Source organism: Gymnogyps californianus, chromosome 6 (assembly GCF_018139145.2).
Source record: "Gymnogyps californianus isolate 813 chromosome 6, ASM1813914v2, whole genome shotgun sequence".
Lineage (NCBI taxonomy): Eukaryota > Metazoa > Chordata > Aves > Accipitriformes > Cathartidae > Gymnogyps > Gymnogyps californianus.
Genome location: NC_059476.1, coordinates 33,542,515 through 33,564,202, shown reverse-complemented (window position 1 = coordinate 33,564,202; position 21,688 = coordinate 33,542,515). Strand labels below are relative to the sequence as shown.

Here is a 21,688-nt window from a genome sequence, read left to right as displayed (position 1 = left end):
CTCTGCCGTGCAGATTCCTTCATTCAGGCAGACTCCTGTAAACCTCCAAAGCATAGGGCTCAACAGAAGCTGGTGGCAGAAATTAGAGAAATAAAAATTGTGATGTGTTGCTGGTTGGGGGTTGTTGGAGGTCAATGGTGTGCTCTGTGCAGTGTATGCAAGATCATTGCTCGTATCGAGCTAGTTTGTGTAATGTGAATTGTGCAGTATAAACATACCAAAACATCCATGATGCTAAGGATGTGTACAATATGAAACAGGGAAGTTTGTGATATTTTATGACTACATTAAAATGAAAATTAAGCAAATGGTATATTACCTTGTAATCTCATCAATGACTGCAAACTGAAACGTACATTTGTGAATGGTACTGCCCTATGGTCATCATATACTCTTAGGAGCAAAATTTCATACCTAAATAGTCATCACACTGTGACCAGAAAAGAAATTATTTCAGAGGTTTAATTTTGCAAAACTGTTTTGCTACTTTAAATATCCGAATTTTGAAGATCCAGTGTAAATTGATTTTAATTTGGAGGCAATTTATAAATGCAAAGAAAGAATTGATATACAAAGCTTTTGCTGTTTGTTGCTCTTGAAATCACTCTGTTGCATAGAAATTTTTCATTTGATTGATTAAGCAGTTCAGTTGAAATTTTTAAAGTGCTGTTTCCCAAGAGAATCCCTGTCTTAAAGCAGTAAGGGCTTATCCCTGCAAGGGACAGAGTGCTTCGGTTACCATCCTGGAAATCACTTAGGAATTTAACTAACATTAGGTATTTGATCAGTCCGTTTGAAGTCACTGAGATTACTTATCCAATTAGTCAGGGACTTAAATGGTTTTTTTTAGGATCAGAGCCAAAATACTCAGATCCATGTAGCACTGTGCCACGCTGGGGAGAGAGAAGTCATGATAAATTAGTACCATGATCAAGCCAAATGCCCTGCATGACACTATGATATAGTGCAGTTGGAACTACAGATATTTTTTAGCACTCTGTGTGTGGATAGGTTTTTATCTGTTTGATTGTATAACCACCAATTCCTTCTGTTTTGTTCTTCCTTTTTTCTTTACATTCAGCCTTCACATGGTGACAAGACTTCCAATCCTGAAGTTCTGAAATGGATGAATGATTTGGCCAAAGGTCGTAAGCAGCTCAAAGGTACATAATAGCATGTCGTTTCACTTTATTGCTGAAGCTTTTGGAAGTATGAGTGTACCTGGAATATTTTAGAGTTATTTTTCTAACCTCAGTGCTCTGCTTATTTTTCACAGTGCGTGGCAATAAGTCTCCCAATGACAACAAAGATACTAGGTGATATGACTTGCCTTGATTCCTGAAAGCAGGGATTAACGCCAGTTCAACCCTCATAACAAGGCTAAAAAGGGGAAGGGGAAAAAGACAGCATCTCTCCCTCATCACTGTAAACATTCATGCAAAAGGCAATGTTATTCTGAATATTTTTATGAGTGTCTGAAATACAGAACTACAAAGTTAAAAGTGTCCTTGTAATAGTACAAATATAGGTGCAAAATGTTTCTTTAGGACTGAGGTTATACAACCCTAAAGCTTTTATTTTTTTGATCATAAAACCAGATCTTTCCCTGATATTACATTTGGTCTTGAGGGTCAAGTTTTGCCCTTGACTGTCTGCATACCACTCCATTAACGTCTGTGGGTGTATCACATGCTTGCCCTCAGAAAGAATGTAGCAAAGACTGGCAGATTTTTTTTGTTTTTTAGGCTATTTATGATTTATCTAAATCTTTTTTTTTCCCATTATAAATCGATTCTCACTACTAATTAAATTGTAGTATTATCTTTCATCTCCGTTTTGGATATAGCTGAAAATGTAGATATAGAGGGTGTGATTGTGGTAAATAAAGAATTAGAAACTCATCTTTCAGTAAATTTCTTCTGGAAAGTTCTTTCTTAAATACTATGCTGCATGATTACTAGATTATTATTTTTTTTTTCCCTTGAACTTTGTGTTACAAATCCAGGAAAGGCAAATGAGAGGAAATGGCCAAACTACATAGTTAACTTTCTGAAAATCATATCTCTGACTCAACCATTGCTTCAGCTAGCCAGGGGGTCTAGCTTTCATAGATCAGCCTCACTTTCACATGCAAAATGCCTCGATCCTGTGAACACCCTTGATTTTATTATCCTGAATAATGACACTGCTTTTAAGTGAATCAAGATTCATGCGGTTCACGAGACAGGTGCAACTGAAATGGAAAAACTCTCAAGTGTTTGTAGGTCCTTCTTCAAGTTCGTAAGGCTTGTCCGTCCTGCCTAGCTCTATGCCTTTACTAAAAGTTACTCTTTGTCCCTACAAACCTGGCCTGTATCCTCAAACTGTCACAGGTAAAAAAATTACGTTACTGTTTCTGCATGCATTTCAATAAATTTAACACATTTGGAATCATCAATGTCCTGCCTTGCCCAAGGTCCTTCAACAGCCAGGTGTATGCTAGGAACAAAGCCTGGTTTTACAGGAGCTAATTCAGACTTTAATTCAATTTCCTTGCTGCTCTGTGCAGGTCCCTAGAGCTCCAGGGTCTTTGGCTTAGTGTCAAGCTAGTATACTTACATACTTTATTGCATCCAGGCAGGTTGCTGACTGGGAAGCTAGGATACACACTGTAACCTATATGTCTTCTGCTGGGTTGCTCAGGTGCTCTTCTGCCAAGGGAAGTCATTTAAGCGAAGTGGCTGATTCTCCTTGTGAGGACCAGCTCAGCAGCCTGGCTGGGATGGCAATGCAGCCTCTGGAAGGGAGGGTTGTGGTTTAAATTGCACTAGAGGAGAGTGGGGTTGATTATGCAGACCTGGAATACATGGCTCCAGCAGCCTAGCAGCTGGCATGGTGGGCTCTGTAGCACAGCTTAGTCTCCCCAGCCCTTCTCAGGGGAGCGCCTTCGCTCTCCTCCTCATTTGCACAGCAGCACAGGAGGGCAGGCAAGCACAGCCGGGGTGAGAGTGGGGCGGGTGGCCGCGGACACACTGCCTCTTGTCCAGGAAGGCGTCTGTGAAGGACTGCATCCTTAGACAACAATCCCCACAGCAGGCTTGGACATGTTCTTACATATCTCAGACATCAAATCAATTGAGAGTGCATGGGTTTAGTGAGGAGAAGGGGGGAGAGAGAGCTCTGCTTCCATATCCCTGCCACACCAAACCTCCCACAAATATTCTCAAGTGCTGTTTGTCCTTTTAAGCCCCTTTCCTAACCTCACTCCCACTGAAATTCTGCACTGATTCCTACCCAGACCCCACTCTTTAACCCAGTGCCTCTACAGTCCCCATCTTATATGTCAAAGATGGGCTTGGAGGAAAAAGAGAAGTACATATGTGCTATAAGTTTCGTTGGCCTGGACACATCTCATCCCTTGACCATTGGATTTCCCTTTAACAAGGTAAAAGATGTTACATGTTGAAGTGAGGCAGAGTTATTTTCCTACAAATCTGTGGTATGATAATAATTGTAGGCAAGAAGTAGGGATGTTTTTTTTCTCGTAGTGTCAGAGGAAACCTCTTTGCTAATATTTCTAATCTATTTACTTGCCAAGTAATTTGTCTTTCAGAGCTGAAACTCAGAATGTCAGAAGAGCAAAACTGTACCTCTAGAGCACCCCAAAGAAATGATCATTGCGAAAGCACTGGGACCGCTAAAGAGGCTGGGACACAGGAGGCCAGAAGCATGGAACCGTCTCCCTCAGTAGAGGAAACCATGGATAGTGTATTGAGACGATTAAAGGAGAAAAGACAACACTTTAACCTTCCTGAGACTATTAAGGTATTTAACGAGTATGGCTGTTTCTTTCAGAACTTTATTATCTGAGGCAGATATTAATTAGTGTGTAGCTGTCTCAGGCTATGCTGGTGCGTGTGCATCCTGTGTCTTCTGGCACTGCAGTGCATTTTCTCTCTAACAGGATGGGAGCTCTAGTGCAGTTTTCTGAAGTGACTTTTCTGTGAAGAGCTGCACAGAAAAAGAGGTGCAGAAGGCTTTTTCAAATAGTGCTAAGTGCTTTTTGCTCAGAGATGTGTGTATAGAACTGTTTGCCAGGCACTGCTGAAACCTGCCTACTTGAGGTTGTGTGTGCAGGGAGTGCATGTTCCAGTGCATTGAAGATGGTGACAGCAAAAGCAATCCTATCTTGAGTCCACAGAAACTGTGTGACTAAAAACGTTCCTGAAGTTATTTTGACAATAACGGTCCCCTCTCACCTGAGAAATGCTGAAAGCCTCTGCCCAGTCGATAGCACTGCACGTGGACAGCACAACCTTCCAGACTGCTTTGCCCTTCTGATCTTGTACGTTTACTTGTGCTGATACTGCCTCTGCTCTTCCACGTTCTCAATTACTCTTCTAAATGTAGGAGCAATATTCCAGGAAACACGCTTGCTTGGCTGGGCAATTTATTTTTGTTTCTAAATTAGTACATATTTTTAAATTCTGCTGTACCTTCACAGTAGTGCCATGTTATAGGGTCTGTCTAAAGCTGTTGTTTTGCAATACATGTTGTCCATAAAAATACTATTTTTTTGGCTATTTTTGCTGTCAAATGATGTTGCTATTCCTGATGTTATACAGCCAAGCAAGACAATAAATTCTGTCCTCAAAGGCACCTAAAACCTGAATGTTGACAGTAACATTTAGACTGTGGCTGATAAACGAAAAAGGCGGGGGGGGGGTGGGGGGTGGGGTGAGTGGGACAAGGAGGACTGAAGAAGAACTAAATGCTAAACTATGCGAGAACTAAGAAATTATTCTGGGTGGATTTCAGGAGCAGAAAGTACCCAGCAGAGATAATCCTTAATTTTTTGTTTTGTTTTGCTTCTATTCTTGGTTCTTAAACAACTAGTTACTGTATAAAAACTAGAGCGGTGCATAACGATGCCATGCTTCTGAGATCTTGAGCTCTGCATACTTGACTGATTTTTTAATTATTTCTTTTTATAAACTACTTTTTAAAAAACCTGAAACGGAAAAAGTGTTTCATAACCAGAACTCCTTTGTAGGGAAACAAAAGATGACAATAAAGCTATGCTGTTCAGTATATAGTCCTAAAATCCCAACAGTGCCGACTGTATGATAATATTTTCAGTTGTGAAATTTTTTTTTATTATGCAAGGAGTGAGATCAGATGACACCAAAACAGATGTCCACAAATCCTGTCCAGAAAAACTCTCTTATAAGAGTAAGTTGGGTGTGGGTTTCTGTCCCACTCATTTTTTGATTAATTGGACTACTGATTTTCCAAGAGAGAACCTCCTGAATCTGTGCAATGGCAGTGCTGACTTGAAATATTCTCACAGAGAATTCTGTAACGTAAATTAAGTGTTTGCACAAGTTAATATTTTCAAATATTTTTTTAAAGGTCTTATTTATTTTCTTCTTGTATTCTTGTAAAGAGAACTTGTGTTGAGAGAACTATCTGTTTGTTAGCAAAGGCGTTTGGCTTACACGAAACTGCTATGGAAGAGAGGCTTGAAAAGGAGTAATATGAAGTCGAATTGATCTATTTCAAAATTATATATTTTAGTAGGTCCTTAGATATAACATTAAAAATGATTGTTTTTTGATTATGAGTCATCCTGGACTTTTGGGGGAGAATGAGGTTGTCTGCTGGTTACAGCAAAGATCAAAGGCTTTGTTTCAGCTACATGCAATTTTGGTGTTACTGTAGATATTTTTTATGTGCAACATTTTATTTTGTGTATAACATTTAGATCCTGTACCAGAATCTGAGCTAGATTAATAGTAAACTAATAGCAACTAAATGCTTCTTTTTTCAAGATTTCATTATTTTGGGCAAGGATAGTGTTTCCATAAAAGCCTGCTGAGTTCTTCCCTGAAGTTCAACTGTGGAAAGCCTCTAAGGCCCTGCTGAAATACAAATGAGAGAATGCGTGTCCTTAAGGGAGGTGCAGAGTAAAATCCTGAACCACCCAGTATGTCTAAAGAGGACAAACCACAAGATCTGAATATGAAATAGCAGAATGTGGTTTTCAGAACAGAACACTCCTCCCGCAAAAAAGCCTGTGAGTAAAGTTATTGAATGAGAAGACGTAGAGAAAATTGGGATTGGCCTGTGAACGATTCAGTAACCCAGAAAGGGATGGCCACCTGTTACTACTTGTGTCACTAGCTCCTTGTGCTGGGAGCTGGTGATTTATTTAACAGTTCACCTCATTTTTAGGTACAAGGCTTCCGAAAAAAAAAGATTAAGACCTAGAACGTAGGAGTTCAGGAGCCAAAAGGCAAATAGACATAATTTGAATAATATTACTCAGAAAACCACCAAATCCCCAAAACCCAAATCCAAAACCCAACTCCTGACTTCTAAGCCAATCTGAATGCTTAATGGCTGGGGATGTAATTGCTGCCTCAGTCACACTGAGGAGGAGTAGCAGCCCTGCGGTGCTCAGCTGTGGTTCACCAGCAAACGCGGCCTTTCACAGTGGGACTACAGTCAGACTTGGCCTGACCCTCAGCTGAAGTAAACTGGCACCGTTCTATGGATGTGTCATGTCACTTGTTGCCTTCCTTTAAAATTGTTCTTACTATTTGTGTGTTAAATGCTGCTTTGTAATGAGCCACCACACATCCCTGAGTGGCGGACTTAGTAGGCCCTGGGAACCCGGACTCGGTGCCTGCATAGAAACAAAGCACTGCCTCTGAGAGTGAAAGGCCTCAGCCAGGCCCAGTCCTCACTGTCATACTGTCTGTCCTCAGAGTCTGTATTTTCTGTCTGGAAAAACAACAGTGAGCTTAAAAGGCATAAGTATTCAGGGAACTGACTAGTGAGGAAGACAACTGTATGCAATATTTTGTGTGCCTTTGTCCCAAGTTATGAAAACCAAACTACTACCTTAGCTTTACCAGTAGTCTCCTTTTTCTTTCTTTATATGCAACAAACAACTTTTGCCTTATGTTTAGTTTGAACATTTGCAGTCTGTCCCCCAAGGCTTTTTTCAGACTGGTTGCCTTTATCTATCTGTCCTCTCATGCTTGACCCACTTAGTTCATCTTTTCCTTGGCTATGAAGCAGTGGTTTTATTTAATTAGCATTGAATTGCATGCTGCTGTATGCAGCCTACAGTCCTAAGATGTCTCAGACAATTCTGTAGTTTGTGATTCCACCTGCCTTCTCTGATTCTGAAATTATTAGCCATTTCAAACTTAGCTGAATACAAACTCGTCTTGAGAATGCTAATAAAATGAGCTAATGAAATAGGCCCAAATGCTAAACCCTCTTGAGATTGTTTCTCATGTGTAAAATCAATATTAATGATCACCCCCTGTTTCCTCCTAACCATTCAGCTGCTCCAGGCTTAATAGTTTTTGAAAGAATTAACCTTGTATTAATTGCAGAACTAGCAATAAATAAACAAATTAGCTACTTTATAATACTCCTGCATTCTAGTTAGCTGCATTCTCTTATCATGAATGACAGATAATTTTGGAGTGATTAACTCATGCAGACCTTTAAGGCAAAATGTGATTAGTGGTTCTGCACTGTTTTTGCATTTGGGCAGTGAACAAAAAAGGTTTTGCTCCTGCTGAAGTTAACAGCAAGGCGCTCCTTTGATATTACAAGAGCATTACTTCTTCAGGGCTTGATATACTTTTAAAAAGTAGAGGCTAATTATTAAAAACACTTTGCCAAGTTGTCAATAAAAAACCCCAGTCATCGACTTTCTGCAGAAAGGCACCCTGCCCCCCCCGCAACTTCATCATTCTTCACATTACTTCATTGTGGTGGACAAGCTCTCCTCCAAACCTCCGAACACTCTGCCCTAATTCATACAGGTCTGCCGTGATCTGGCAGAGGCTGTGGCAAATGACATTAGCTTCACGTGCTCCTTGCTGTTCCGACCCAGATGAAAATACGCAAGTGTCAGGAGCAGATCTTCTTGGGAAGAGGGGGAAAGGGAGAGGAGGAGAGAAATACCAGTTAAATTGTGTGCTCCCTGCAGCAGACACCTATTCCTATACTGGTGTATCACCAACGCTGACAAATCGCATTGTTGAAAAATCAGCATTCTTCTTTCTGGTACCAGTGATTCACACTGTGATTTTTGAACAGAAATAAACTGCTAGTGTTAGGTGTTCAGCCCAGCAGAGCAGGAACTGTGACTGAGGGAGAAAGCCCACCTCTGTTCCCATTGTTACTAAAGGGCTGCACTTTCTGCAGCTTCCCCATAGCAGTTCTACAGATGCATACTGTCCAGCTGTAATTTCCTGCTGGCTGACCAGATTATTCTTCCATTTCATTTTAGAGATAGCACCTTTTTCTACTATGCTCAGCATTTATGGGGTGTTCACAATAGTACCACAATGATTGGATATTTAGGGATTTCATTGTGAATCTATCATTCCACTCCATAAATGGGTTGTGTTTGCATAGCTGAAGCTTTCTGTTCTTCATCCCTTACCAGCCAAGGCAAATCTACTTCTCTTTCTTGATGAATAATTAAAAAGTTGAGGAATGTCCTCTCTGCATTTTTGCAAGTTTCTGAGTATTTTGTCTAGAATGGTTTATGTTCTCATTTGTTACAACTAAATCATACTTAATATATAATGGGGAATGCTATCTATGATTTATGAACTGATCTGGCAAATAGAAGTTAATAACATACAGATCTCATTAATTGATTTTCCCTAGGATGGATGAGAAAAATATTTCCTTAGTTTTTCAGTTGCAACGATTATTCATAAATGTTACCTAAACATGGGAAAATGTTCTAGGAAAGTACTGCACTGATATCTCTGGGACCTCAATGCCAACACCTTCCACTCATACGCTGCAGTCGTCTTTTGTGAGCCCGCCTTTCCAAAACCCAACCGATGAGATATACCTCATGTGCATGCAATTTGGCTGTGATATTCAGGCAAAAACCTCTGCTTGTTTAGACTTTCTGTCAACCAGTATTCCCAGAAAAATTTTGCAGGTGCAGGCTCTGATTGAGCAACACACAAAGATTCTTGCCTTATTGACTAAGACCATAGTTGGTACCCTTGGGAACTTTCCAGATAAGGACACAGTGTTCTGTCAACAGCCCAATACCACTTCCTGACTTTAAGCTTGTTAAATTGCTTTCATAGAATAGTAATTTTGAAAGAAATCAAGGCAATCAAGTATTAGATCTTTATGTAATGACAGTTAAGAAAAATAAGATTCCAGCCTTTCAGTACGTTTGCATTCATGCATCTTTCTCCAGAAGAAAGAGCACAAGTCCAGGCCCCAAAGACTCCACTTCAGCCAGACAAAGTAAATACAGTGTATTTTCCACTGGTAAAGGCCTGACCTAAAGCCTACCCTAATCAGTAGAAGTATCTCCATAGCTCTCATCAGCTTTGCATTAGGTCTTGAGAGGGTAACATGTACTTTGATTCATTTAAAACTTCAGACATGTAAATTTGGACTCTGTTCTTGCTGAGTTAATGCCAAGTCCCCATTGACCTCAGTGTGGACAGAAACAGAACTCATTATTAATGTTTATGTGGGGAGAATAGATTATTAAACAGATACGTACCTGTACCCTTGTCATGAAATCCTGACTCATTATCTTATAAATAACTTTTTTAAATAGGATATGACAAAAAAGCAAATGGCTTTGGAAAAAATCAATCTTCAGAAATGTCTTCTATATTTTGAGAGTATTCATGGACAACCTGTAAGTATACCATGGGAAGATAGGTAAATTAAATCTAACTTCTCTAAAAAATATTTTTGGACTCATATATTAAACATACTTATTCATGAATTTTACATGATTAACATAATTTTAGTTATTTCAAACTAATCTTCAGGTATAAATGTTATTGCCTGATACTGATGAATTTCATCTATATTTTAAAAAATAAAATAAAAAGGCAAGTTTCTAGTGGCCCTGTATCTCTCTTCATGATTGGAAGTTGCAGGTTTTGATGATAAAGGTAGAGGATTATATATCCACAGCAGACTTGGCTCATGCATACTGTAGCTCTGCTATGACATATGAAAGGTTGGAATGCTTAGCAGCTGGCAAGAAAGGTTTATAGCGCACCATCTGAGACATGAACTACAAAAATGACATGACCTGTCATCTGTGTTTTCCTTTATTTCACAGCAGCACTTAAAACTATTAATTAAAATCCTTTCAAGGGACTTCAGTGCTGAATGTAGGTACAAAACAAAAAATTGCCACCATTGGTGAGATGACGATTTGAAAATTTGTCTCTACACAACTGAGGAATTCCTGTTTGATGTCTATGGCTGTATTCTTATGACTGTTTCTGACTAGTAATTGTTGTGGTAGAGGAAAAGGGGAGTGGCACCTGCATCTGTCCAAAAATACGCCAGCTGTTAAAATTATTGTGATCTGAATCTGATCTGTCTGCATCTTGGATAAAGTCATTTTTGTCCATCATCTTTGGGCGTGGAATGAGAGCTGAGGGATGGAGAGAATATATAGGAAGGGTATGAAGAAATCATATTTCCTAAGAAGGAGAACAAAAAAGAAATTGAGTTGTTAGTGCTATATAGAGGTAAAAGAGACTTGAAGATTCAAAGATAGAAAAGAGAGTAATAGGGCATGCTTTGTAGCATGGGGTTCAGAGAGGGTGTTTCTTCTCAAGGTTGAAGCAGCTCTATAACCAGCTAAGAAAGAGGATGCTAACTGCTTAAGGAAAGAGGTGATCAGTGATACTAAGCTGCCATGAGGGAATCCTAGGTCTGCCAAACAGCTCTGACTTAAGGTCACAGAAAGCTCAGGGACAGTCAAGAATTTAAAGCAGGGAAATGGAAATTAGGCAAGATTTTTACATCTTTTTTTGTTGTTGAAAATAAACAAGCAATCTGGAAACACTCCACACAGTTAGAGTTGCATACTTAAATAATCATGTCCCTTAGAGAAGCAAATTTTAATCTTTGTATCTATATCAACGTATTTTCCCGAGGGAAAGGGGTGAAAAGTCTGCATGCATCCTGGGCACCAAGAACAGCTGGAGAGTGAGGCCAGCGAGGCCCAAGCTCAGTGGCAAGCACAGGCCCTGTGCCCAGTTCAGAGCTGGAGGGGCCCTGGAAAGAGAGATCTGCTGGGGAAGCTCACGCAGTTTGTAAAAGCTGGGGGGTGATGACTTGGAGAAGGCAAATCAGTGGCTGCCCAGGCAGAGGCACTCCAGTGACGTTAGCTAACAAAACAGGTGCCTCTCCGCTATCAAAGAGGTGTCCCAGTGCAGAAAATGGATTTTCACAATACTTGAACGTTGATTGTGAAAGCCTCAAGATTCCCTACTTTAGATGCTTGAACTAGCAACCCATCACATGCCTTGTCATTTAACAATATCACACCATAGCATTATCAAAAGGTTAATATGAATGGAGTGTACTGGGATTCCAAGAAAATAATCAGCAGTTTAGCCTATTATGCAAAAACTTTGGTGTTTTGTTGTGGTTTTTTGGTTTTGGGTTGGTTTTTTTTTTTTTAAAGCAAATAGCAAAATTCAGTTCTAGGCAATGTCACAGTTATTGTAGAAACCTCCTTTGGGAGTACAAAGAGAGAACCCATCAGAAAAAAATTATCAAGTTGCTGCATATTCAGAGTTTTATGACTACAGCAGCCTTGAAACACAGGGGAGAGTGCTGGTGATGATGTTTGCCCTGCTGACGTGTCGTACGGATGAGCACCACCTTTATCCAGACTTACCTGAGCAAAGTCTGACAGAGAGGACACTGACTAGGTTTAAAACAAAAAAATGACCTATTCTGCCTGGGCGGTGTGGCTCAAGGAAGTGAGGAATCCACATTGGGTATTTTCCATTAGAAAAGAGATTGCCATTTTCCTTTTTAGAAATTGTATGGATTAAACTACAGTTCCCATGGAATATCTATGGAAGCAAAATACACATTAGGACATACTCTTCTAATACCTTTCTCAGCTTTACAGGAGCAAATGAGAAATACTTTTTTTTTTTCCGCCCCAAATTTTGGAGGAGTATATTTTGTTATGATGTCTCTTTAGGTAACTAAGCAAGAAAAGAGTCTCATGAAACCTCTTTACGACAGATACAGAATTATCAAGAAACTTCTCGCAACTCCATCTTTGATCACAACAATTGTAAGTTGGAAAGAATTCATATCCATTGTCAAGAAAACATACTAAATGCTGTGTTTGAGCTGTACCCGTATATCAGTTTGGGAGCAATAGAACTACTGATATTTGAACAATCTGCTCATTGGTTAATACAGGGTGTTGATCTTTCAAATAGAGCAAATGCTCTATAAAATCCAACTTCTATGCATGCCAGAGGTTGTAATGTACAGCAGCAGTTTCTGAGGCAATCACTTCAAATGACTGGGTAAGAGATCAAAGGCTGGCATTAGTTTTCTATTATGGCTAACATATGCAACACAGAATGAAACCTATCTCTTTCCATGAAGCACTATACTGTCACTATATCCATCCTCTATATTTTATTGACAATGCTTTTATCAATCAGGTAGCACATAAATATCATTTGTAGTACTTCAATAATATATCAATGTAATGTAACAGTACTGGTCTCGCTGTGAGTAGAGGTAGTGGAATCTGGCTATTTGGAAGTTAATTAGCACGTCTAGCAAAAATACTAATCTAATAGTAATTGGAGCTGGGTTGATTTTAAAAATTATGAACTATCGTCTTGTTAGATGACAGTGGAGCTTTAGATTTCTTTGAAAAACCCCAGTGTAAATCTTTGTACACATGCACATGAATATTTTATTTAAAAATTTAACTGATGTTCCCTTGTGTTAATTCTTAGGAGTTTTTATGTTTAAGCCTTATTTTCAAAAGCTCAACTTTTCTTCTGAGGATGAAGGAACATGAGGAAGACAGCAACACCACTCTATTTTGGTAGTTAACATTTGTAGCTCTAAAACTGTGGAATCTCTACCTCCAACTCTTGTTACAGTCAGAATTTCTGGACCTAATACAAACAGTAGATGGTACATGAGGAGTACAAGTTCCAGCAAGACTGCACTGCTTACATAAATACAGAATGTTCTTTAAATCTTTGCTACTTACAAAGGCTTTTGAGTAAACAGAAGTAAATTGCTGGCTGGAGATACTCAGGAGCAGGACCAACTTCTGTCCTGTTCAGTCATGGTGGACAGTCACTTAGTGAGCCCCATGAGAGCTCTCATGAACAATCTTGGGTAGACATGGGTAAAGCTTTCAATATGTGTAATCTATTTCAATGAATACATCTAGGAAGTTAGATCCTAATTCTTTACATTGTCATCCTATTAATTGTTAGTATTGTAATGTAAACAACTGATTTAATAATGCTTGACATTTTACAAGCAGGAGGAGGAAGACTCGGATGAAGACCATTCTCAAAGCAGCCATGAGTTATCATCCGGTCCAGTGTCTTGCCTCCCTGTTGATGAGCACCTGTGTTACTCTCAGGAGGAGAGTGAGCCTGCACATGTTTCACCTCTGGATGAAAAGAAAGTTTTCAGGCAAACAGCCTTGTCTATGTCCAATTTACATGAGGCAACAATGTAAGTTCTGGGTTTTTTTCCTGAATGTTTTAAAATATTTCATGTAGACTTTGTAAATGAAACATGATCCATACTTATTGCATGGGAATATTCTATACCCAGAAGTGATTCACTGTTTTCTTATGGGAGAAAAGAGGCAGAGGATATTTGTTGTTTGGGCAGCATACCTGTGCTTTGACCTATTTATTCAAACAACTTTGTGCCAAGTCCATGAAAAGAAAGGTGAAGGAATGTAAGCAGATAGGAGAAATAACTACATATACAGAGTGGTAGATATGACATAATGGCATAGTAAAGATATGCGGACCTACCTATAAGTAAGTTCGTTCTGCAAAACTTTTAGATATCTAACTATGTTCTTACAAAGCACAGTTCGGCCAAGCAGGATAGTCTGCTCCTCTGTGCGTGTACTGGGATTGACTGAGTAATGTAAAAATGCCAGAGACAGGAGGCATACAAGCAGCACCAGGTGAGCTGAGTGAAGGCTCACGCAATACATGGTCACATGGGAGGCCACTGAATGCATGTAAAATCAATTTCTTCCTTGCGTAAGAATAGTTATTAGTGTCTGGATGCCCAGAAAACTTAACACCGCCCTCCATTATAAAACCAAAATAAAGCCCTCCTTCTGATTTGTAGTTAAGCTTTTCAGGTTGCATGAGACAACAAATCTCAAGATGCACATGCACTGTTATCACTCAGCCCTGAAACTTGTTGAAGAATACGCCTTCCAGGAACAGCTGTGTTCTCATAGCTTATGGGATGGTAGCTTTCTCTTGTGTTTTGATTGGAAGCTCTTAGATGCATAAATGAAGTTGACTAGGCTCTACCAAAACTGAGAGTAAATAAAAATGTCTTGGTTTTCCATGTAGCTCAACTATGTATGCAATAGTTTGCTCACAAATGCTGTGAAGATATTTCTGTGCACTTCTTTGTTGTTATGGGGGGAAAAAAATTCCAGCTGCATATGTCATAACGGAATTCCGCCTCTTCTTAAAAACCTTATTCTCCAAATACCAGCTAAAACATGGCCTCCAACAATATTGATTCTGGGTACCACTAGCATTTCCACTGCATCACAGTACTGTTTGGTAACTGCTGTTTTTTAGGAGTAGGGCTTGGATGTTGACTTTATTAATTGAGTTACAGCAATGCAAAGCATTTCCTGTGAGATGCTGGGCCCTGTCAATGCCATTAATTCCACACAGAATTAAGACCACTAGCAAGACTCAATCCTGAAAGCTTTTCCTCCCATGTTGTCCATAGAGTTTCTGCCTTCACTTTATTAGAAGGGTGAGAATACCAGTAAAAGGGAAGGAGCACAGCTGTTTATTGCCTGTGATGGTACAGCCAATTATAGCTGTGGTATAGGGATGTGGTGGAATGTCTTGGGGCACGGAGATCAGTGCCTGCCGTGGCCCATAGCAGCAGGCTGCTTGTTGCCCAAAGCCACAGCTTTTACAATACTTCCGAGCACATGGGGGTTTCATGTTCTTGTCTCTGTTTTACAGGCCTGTTCTGCTTGAACATCTCAGAGAAACAAGAGCAGATAAGAAAAGGCTTCGCAAAGCTCTGAGAGAGTTTGAGGAACAATTCTATAGACAGACAGGAAGGTAAATAACCAACTCAACAAAAGCCCTCTCCTGCTCCCCTTTGGGCTCCTATGCAGATGTGTTTGTTTCTGCTAGGGTGGGTAGTCTCAGGTGAGCAGGCCAAAGACGCTGCAGCTAGGGACTGGAAGCTACCATGGCAGTGTCTGGTCTCTGCAGAGATGTCCATCTCCCTGCTTAGTTCCCCCAGGATGTGGGCATCCCTGAGGCCCGTCTGGCTCTGGGGATCTTCCGAGGACATGCCTGCAAGGGTATAAACCCTGCGCTGAAGGGAGGCTGCTAAAGAGTCTTTCTGAGGATGTCAGTCTGCAGGGATTACACTTGGCAGTTGGGCCATTTTTAAAAGGCCAGATTTAAAAACAGAAGCCACTTTTTCTTTCACCCATAGATAAATACTGGCTACTTTTCACTCTTCATTTATCCTCCTCCCTTCATTTAGCAAACTTGTTTGCTGAAAACCACAGAGGATATGGGCAGGTAGTATTCTGGTAACAGCTTTCAAAGCACTATGTCATAACATCTCTGCATATTTGAGAATGAAGTAGTTAGTTATGCTTGCATAGCTGACAAGAAAGAAAATTACCTGGTATATGAAAATTCAGTATTTTAAATACTATTACTACATTTCTGTCTACTAGAGCTTTTTGGTCCTGTCAAATTATCTTTAGTCACCTACAGTTAGGGGAAAAAAATAATCCAACCCAATCCTCATTCGTTGTTGCAGAATTAATTTTAAAGACTGTTTCTCTTCTTACTCATAAAAGTGATGGCACTCTTATTTGCTTTTCATAGAAGTCCACAAAAAGAAGATCGGGTGCCAATGGCTGAGGAATACTCGGAATACAAGCACACAAAAGCCAAAATCAGGCTCTTGGAGGTTCTCATCAGTAAGCATGATATTTCCAAAACGATTTGAAGCGAATGCAATGCCATGATAGTGTTCTCTAGCAAAAACCAAGCAAACAAACAAGTAAGGAAGTAATTTTACAGGTCTTGGTTTGCTGCACAGTTATTTGACACACTGAGATTTTTGATGCACTTTACCAATTATACTAGCTGGGATGAGAGAGGACAGCAATATGCAAGGATATTAAGCACAGGTGAGTGGACTATAGTATATATTTTTTCCTTTTGAAAAAGCCTTGAAGTGCACTGTGAGAATGCTAGAAATTAAAAGGCCACTGAAGTATTGTAGATGCTCAGTTTGACCTGCTCTTACTTTTAAAAAGTGTGAGGAAATGCTCTCCAGGTTTTTAGTACATCTTAGTACATGATAATGTACCACACATTTCTTTCTAGAATTAACATGCACTATAATTAACTATTAATGTCAGTTCTCAATGTGCTGATTCACTAGATTAAAAGAAACACGAGCTTAAAACAAATGAAGGAAAAAACTCATGAACGTATGCTATCTTTCAAGACAGAGTTGCCATTCAATTCCAGTAGCTTCAAAGAAAGGTACATACAAAGAACCAGTGCCCAGATTTGGTCTAGATTTCTGGGAGCAGAGCAAGCTGATGCTGCCTATGCAAAAAAACCAGACAGAACATGACTGCCAAATGGAACTATTGGTTTTTTTTAGAAATAAGAGAAAGTGTTTGGCAAAACAAAATAGACACAGTTTACTGGGAAGAGATAAAACACATGTACTGGCTGCTGTCCTTTTCACTATGGTTCACAGGACCTGGCTCACGGTACTTAAAATTCAGTGACTAGATCAACTACATGCTAATTTTTATTTCTGTATTAAACTTTGCACTTTATTTTGCCTGATGCTATAACATTTGCTTTTCTAACTACCAAAGCTCGTTTAGACGCATGCACTTTGTAAAATGTCAAAGTATTTCTTGTGTTACAAATTGCCACATATATATATTAAAACAAGACTAGATTATTGCATTATGCTAAGATATTTTGGATAAAGTACATGGTATATAATTGACTGTCACAGTTATCTGATGAAGAATGCTAGACTTGTTTACTAAAAATAAGATTATAAAAAAGATATTTTTCCATTGGAATTATGCATCTTTCTTAACTTTCAGAGCACCACACTTTGTAACATTAAGGAGATTTTTTCACTATTTGTGACAGACGATTTGTGTGAAAAGTGGACTATTAACAGAAGGCTTATCAGTGGGTTTTGTACTAGAAATGAAAAGCAGGGATTCTGGGAAATACCTAGCCCAGACATGAAGGAAGGAAGAATTAAAAAAGGAAAAAAAAAATTTAAAAAGGGACTTGAATAAGTTGAATTATGTTTAGTGTTTTGCTTTAACCGCCATTTTGTATTGACCACGTAGTATAAGCAACCTGTTTTCTATCTTGGTAAGAAGATTTTCATTTTATAAAGCCTACTATGTACCAACCATGTTTGTATTTATATTGTATGTAATGGCTTGGCGTGATTTTGAAGACGTACACATTTTCAAGTAGTTTGGAGGAAAAAGTATGAACACTAAAAAAGGAATTTTTTATTTCTCAGAGGTTTGTTGTTTCAGTGTACTTAATAATTTATAACTTAACTTTTATGAATCAGAAATGGTCTCCTTCGTAAATCTGTTTTAATTAAAGTCATCTAGAGCAACAGGAACAGATACAGAGCTATTTGAAGTTTACAAACTACATCTTTGATAAGGGAAAATGATTTCATGACATGTATACAATTGATATTAAAATGTAATCTATATATTCTATATGATTGTATAATATTTTATACAACAGTACAAATAAAATATTTTTCTATTATATTTATTATGTCGAGACACAGTTTCTGTTTTCAGTTAGCTAATATAAATAACATAAATAACACTGTCAAACAACACGTTGGAAGTGCTGACATTTCTAGGCTCTGAAATTCAAATCATGCTGCAATTACAACCTTTCATGCTGTTTGGAGTTATCCCAGTATTTGTTCAGTAGTTAAAATGAATGCATATTTAAACACCATTTATAAGCCGTTATTTTTATTTTGCTAAAGCAGTTTATATAGGATTTTGTTACGTTTGGCAAGAAACAGAAAACAATTTTTGCAGCATCTAGGTATAAATGGTTGCCAGAAAGAAATCCAGGACTTCTAATCATTTAAAGCATTGGGGGAACAGAAGGGAAAGAGGGAGAGAAGAAATACTAAAAACACTATTGGAGAGTTTGAAGACTCGTGTTTGCTTTTGGTGACAGCGGCATGTGCATGCTTCTGACAGAAATGTCTGACTATGGAAATGGGCAACAGAGGTTTGAAGGCTCCTAAGTAATGAGGGAAGGTTTAACGTCCAACACTGATATTGCAGGTCTTGCAGCTGGGATCTTTCTTTGCATTTGCAGTAGACAAGCTCATTAGTTGGTGACCAGTAATTTCTGCAACTGTGCCGAGGGAGAGATCCACAGGATCAGTGTAAATTACTTCCAAAATAACATCCTGGGCGTGATGGTAAACCATGACACCGTCTTCTTCATCGCAGGTCAGAAATTTATTATCTTTTATATTTAGTTGAGGAAGGCGCTGCTTACAGAATTCGTCTCCTGGTGATCCAACAGGGGCGATAACGAGAATGACGTAGTGGTAGGCCGTGTACATGCAGTAGAAGTCTCCAAAGTACAAGTTAGTATTTGGGTTGAAGAGTTTTTCAGCTGCAATCTCAAACCTGTATCTTCCATATGGTGAATCTTGTGGTGGCTTCCCAGTGTTAAACTCAGTGTTGCAGCTAAAGAAGATGCCTTCCAGCTTCCCACTGATCGGCGAGCCATGGCTGCCACTGTTATCCTTAACAGAGGGCTGCATAGCATTCCCATGATGCTCTCTACAAATGAATGACTGGTATTGTTTATTTTATAACACATGTTAAAGAAAAAGTGGAAAGTTAGCAATGTCATGCTGTTTGGTAACAGTACTGAAGGGACACAAAGGAAAACCGTTAAACTGAAAACTGCGATTAGTGTCATGATCTTAGGACCAAGAAAATCGAGTGACACCAGGTTCAGAAAGAGCTAGAATAACTCCTGCTCAAGGGGGAAATCTGCTTTTCCAGTCTGGTTTCTCTGTCAGCTGTGAGCTGTGTGGGTATTATATGCAGGCAAAGAATAGCACAAACAAAAAAGCCCCCAAACCACCAATATCTTTAATTAGCTGATTTGTTCAGCCTTCTACTACAATTCTAACAATAAACACATTTTAGTTTAATCCCATGTTGAAAATTGCAAGTCGGTCTCAATATGCTGAATATACTGTTTGTTAAGGTGCATTTTTAGCATAGGCAGTATCTATTTCATGTAGAAAACTGCCACTGAAAGTTATTTCTGAACAATTTTTTCAGAGACCTTATAGGAAGGAATGTACTGTCTGCCATAGGTTTTTTTGCCCCAAATGATAATTTCAAGTCTAATTTGTCTACTGCTGACTTCAGTCAGAGCAGAGCTGGGCACAGAGTATTAGGCAATTTGGTTAGTTTCCACTTTGGTTGGTATCCAGCTTCTGCAGCCAGTAGTCCTAAGGGGAAAAAAATGTACAAGACCAACTCTTTTTTTTTTTTTTTTTTTTTTTTGCAAGCTGAGCTCAATTTGGTTCCAATGAAAAGAAAAGTTCAATATAACAAGTGAATTTTTAAAACCCTAAATCCCAAATTGCACTCAGCAGCATTAGGCTGCTAAATTTAGGAGAACAGTGCAAAACACCCCATCTAATCCTCCGTAGCACCTGAGATTTTGTGTATAGCAGGATGTTCCCCAGAAAACTTGTGCCCCACACCTCTCCGGAAGTGCTGCAGCGACAGCTTTGGCGCCCTCTGCACCTGCAACCACGAGATACCAGAAAGGGAAACATTCCCTTATGTAAGTCCTGCAAAACACCAGATTTACTAGGCACCCTTAGAAAATGCCTTTATACACATTGACAGATTAAAACCGCATGAGGCTGTGGGGCTGGAGAGTCTTACATCCCCCTCACACTTTACTTTTACTCTTTTTTTTTTTTCCCCTTCTTTCCTCTTTTTTTTTTTTTTTTGAGGTGAGGGGAAGCTAGCCAAGACAGACTGTTCTCTCTCTGCTTTCAACTTGCAACAGCTCCAGGTAAAATGGTGCTGTGTGAGAGAAGGTTTTTACTTGGTTAAAGCGGGAGGTAGCAGTCAAAGCACACAAACTCAGTGTATACACACAAAACAGCTCTAAATCAACTCAGGAATGTCTCCAACTGTGATTTTTTCATTATTTCTAATCTCTTTAGCAGCATATCTTAATTTGACTCTAAGATTAATTTCAAAAGTTTTCTGGGCCATTCAACTACTACGTAGTTATTGTCTCAAGCCCTATTTCACAAGACATTGATTGAGGTGGGGGGAGACAATTGATATTTTATGACTGAAGCAATTACTAGGCAGAAAAAAAGTCAGCTTGAATAACCACCTTTTCTGCAACCTGAAAAGCCAGGCTTCTTGCAGTTCCATTTCTGTGGCAAGATACTGACATCCAGTGGCCAATTAGGCTAATTATAGGTCGGTCACTCTGGGGATCTGAGCTGCTTTATGGCACTCCCAGCCGAGTGACAGGAACACTACTTACAAGCTCACACTTCAAACCCTGCATTTAGGGGTTGCTGCTTTAGCACCGTGACAGTTCCTTGTTTGCCAATACTACTAGACCGACTCTATAAGCTTTTCCAAGCTTGTTTACTAGTTATGACACCACAGAGGCCATTGGCAGGCATGGTATGACAAGGAATTTTTCCTAAAAGGAAGCATGTGGTTAGGGTTTTTAACATAACATTCAGAAGGGTGCATTGTGGAAGGACTAGCCCTTGTGACCATATTAGTACATTTCTGATCAGAAAAGGCGACCATTAGACAGTTACAGGTATCCTAGCTTCATACTGACCTGGTAAAACATAGCTTCTTGTCTCTTTAACTCACTAACAGAAGGGAAAACAAATTCATCTCTATTTGTATTGAACCAAGAAAGAACGTAACGGGAGGGAGGGGAAAAGATACAGTGCAATCAGAGTCACATTGGGCAGAACAAGGCCAAATGCACCTCAGCTATAAATGCACCTCAGTGGCGATTTTCAAAGCTCTATGAACACAAAAGGCAGGTGCAGTATGATTACAGAGCTGCAAACAAAGCTATATGAGAATCAGGACCACCACAGGCATTTCCTTTCTGTGGTATCTAGTCCAGGATAGCAGCAGAGATTTACGAGGTCCTCAAAGAGCCTCAACAACTGCAATTCATTCGCTACCTCCATTGAGTTTTGCAGCTTTGTCACTATGTGCAATAAAAGAATTCTTCCAAAACACAGCAGGGAAAGAGCAAACCCCATGCTCCGGAATATTGAAGACACTCCTGGAACCAAGCAGATACTCATGACTACAAAGTGGGAAAGTTTCCAAGGGTGGTGGAGTCTGCTCTTTGGAGTTGGATTCCCTCGAGTATTTTTTTTCGTCACTTTCAGTTCTAGACAGGTACTAGTCTGACACCCACATAAAACTAGAATTATGTGGCACACCAGCAGCCCCATCTCTCAATGCGCATTAAAGAAGCAT

General features: G+C 39.4%; 2 protein-coding genes across 3 annotated transcripts in view; one reads left to right on the top strand and one right to left on the bottom strand.

The window, feature by feature from the left end:
* The window catches only part of FAM13C (family with sequence similarity 13 member C), a 54,866-nt gene extending 38,773 nt beyond the window's left edge, over positions 1-16,093 (top strand). The window contains exons 9-12 of the mRNA XM_050899040.1: positions 12,023-12,118; positions 13,346-13,545; positions 15,057-15,158; positions 15,948-16,093. Coding sequence (XP_050754997.1) covers positions 12,023-12,118; positions 13,346-13,545; positions 15,057-15,158; positions 15,948-16,071 — 522 coding nt within the window. The 3' untranslated portion in view covers positions 16,072-16,093. The remainder of the gene's footprint in view (positions 1-12,022; positions 12,119-13,345; positions 13,546-15,056; positions 15,159-15,947) is intronic.
* Positions 16,094-17,909: 1,816 nt separating this feature from the next.
* Positions 17,910-21,688, bottom strand: part of PHYHIPL (phytanoyl-CoA 2-hydroxylase interacting protein like) — a 134,017-nt gene continuing 130,238 nt past the window's right edge. For both annotated transcript variants that reach the window (XM_050898979.1, XM_050898978.1), the window contains exon 5: positions 17,910-18,958. In XM_050898979.1, the coding sequence (XP_050754936.1) occupies positions 18,424-18,958 (535 nt within the window). In that variant the 3' untranslated portion in view covers positions 17,910-18,423. The remainder of the gene's footprint in view (positions 18,959-21,688) is intronic.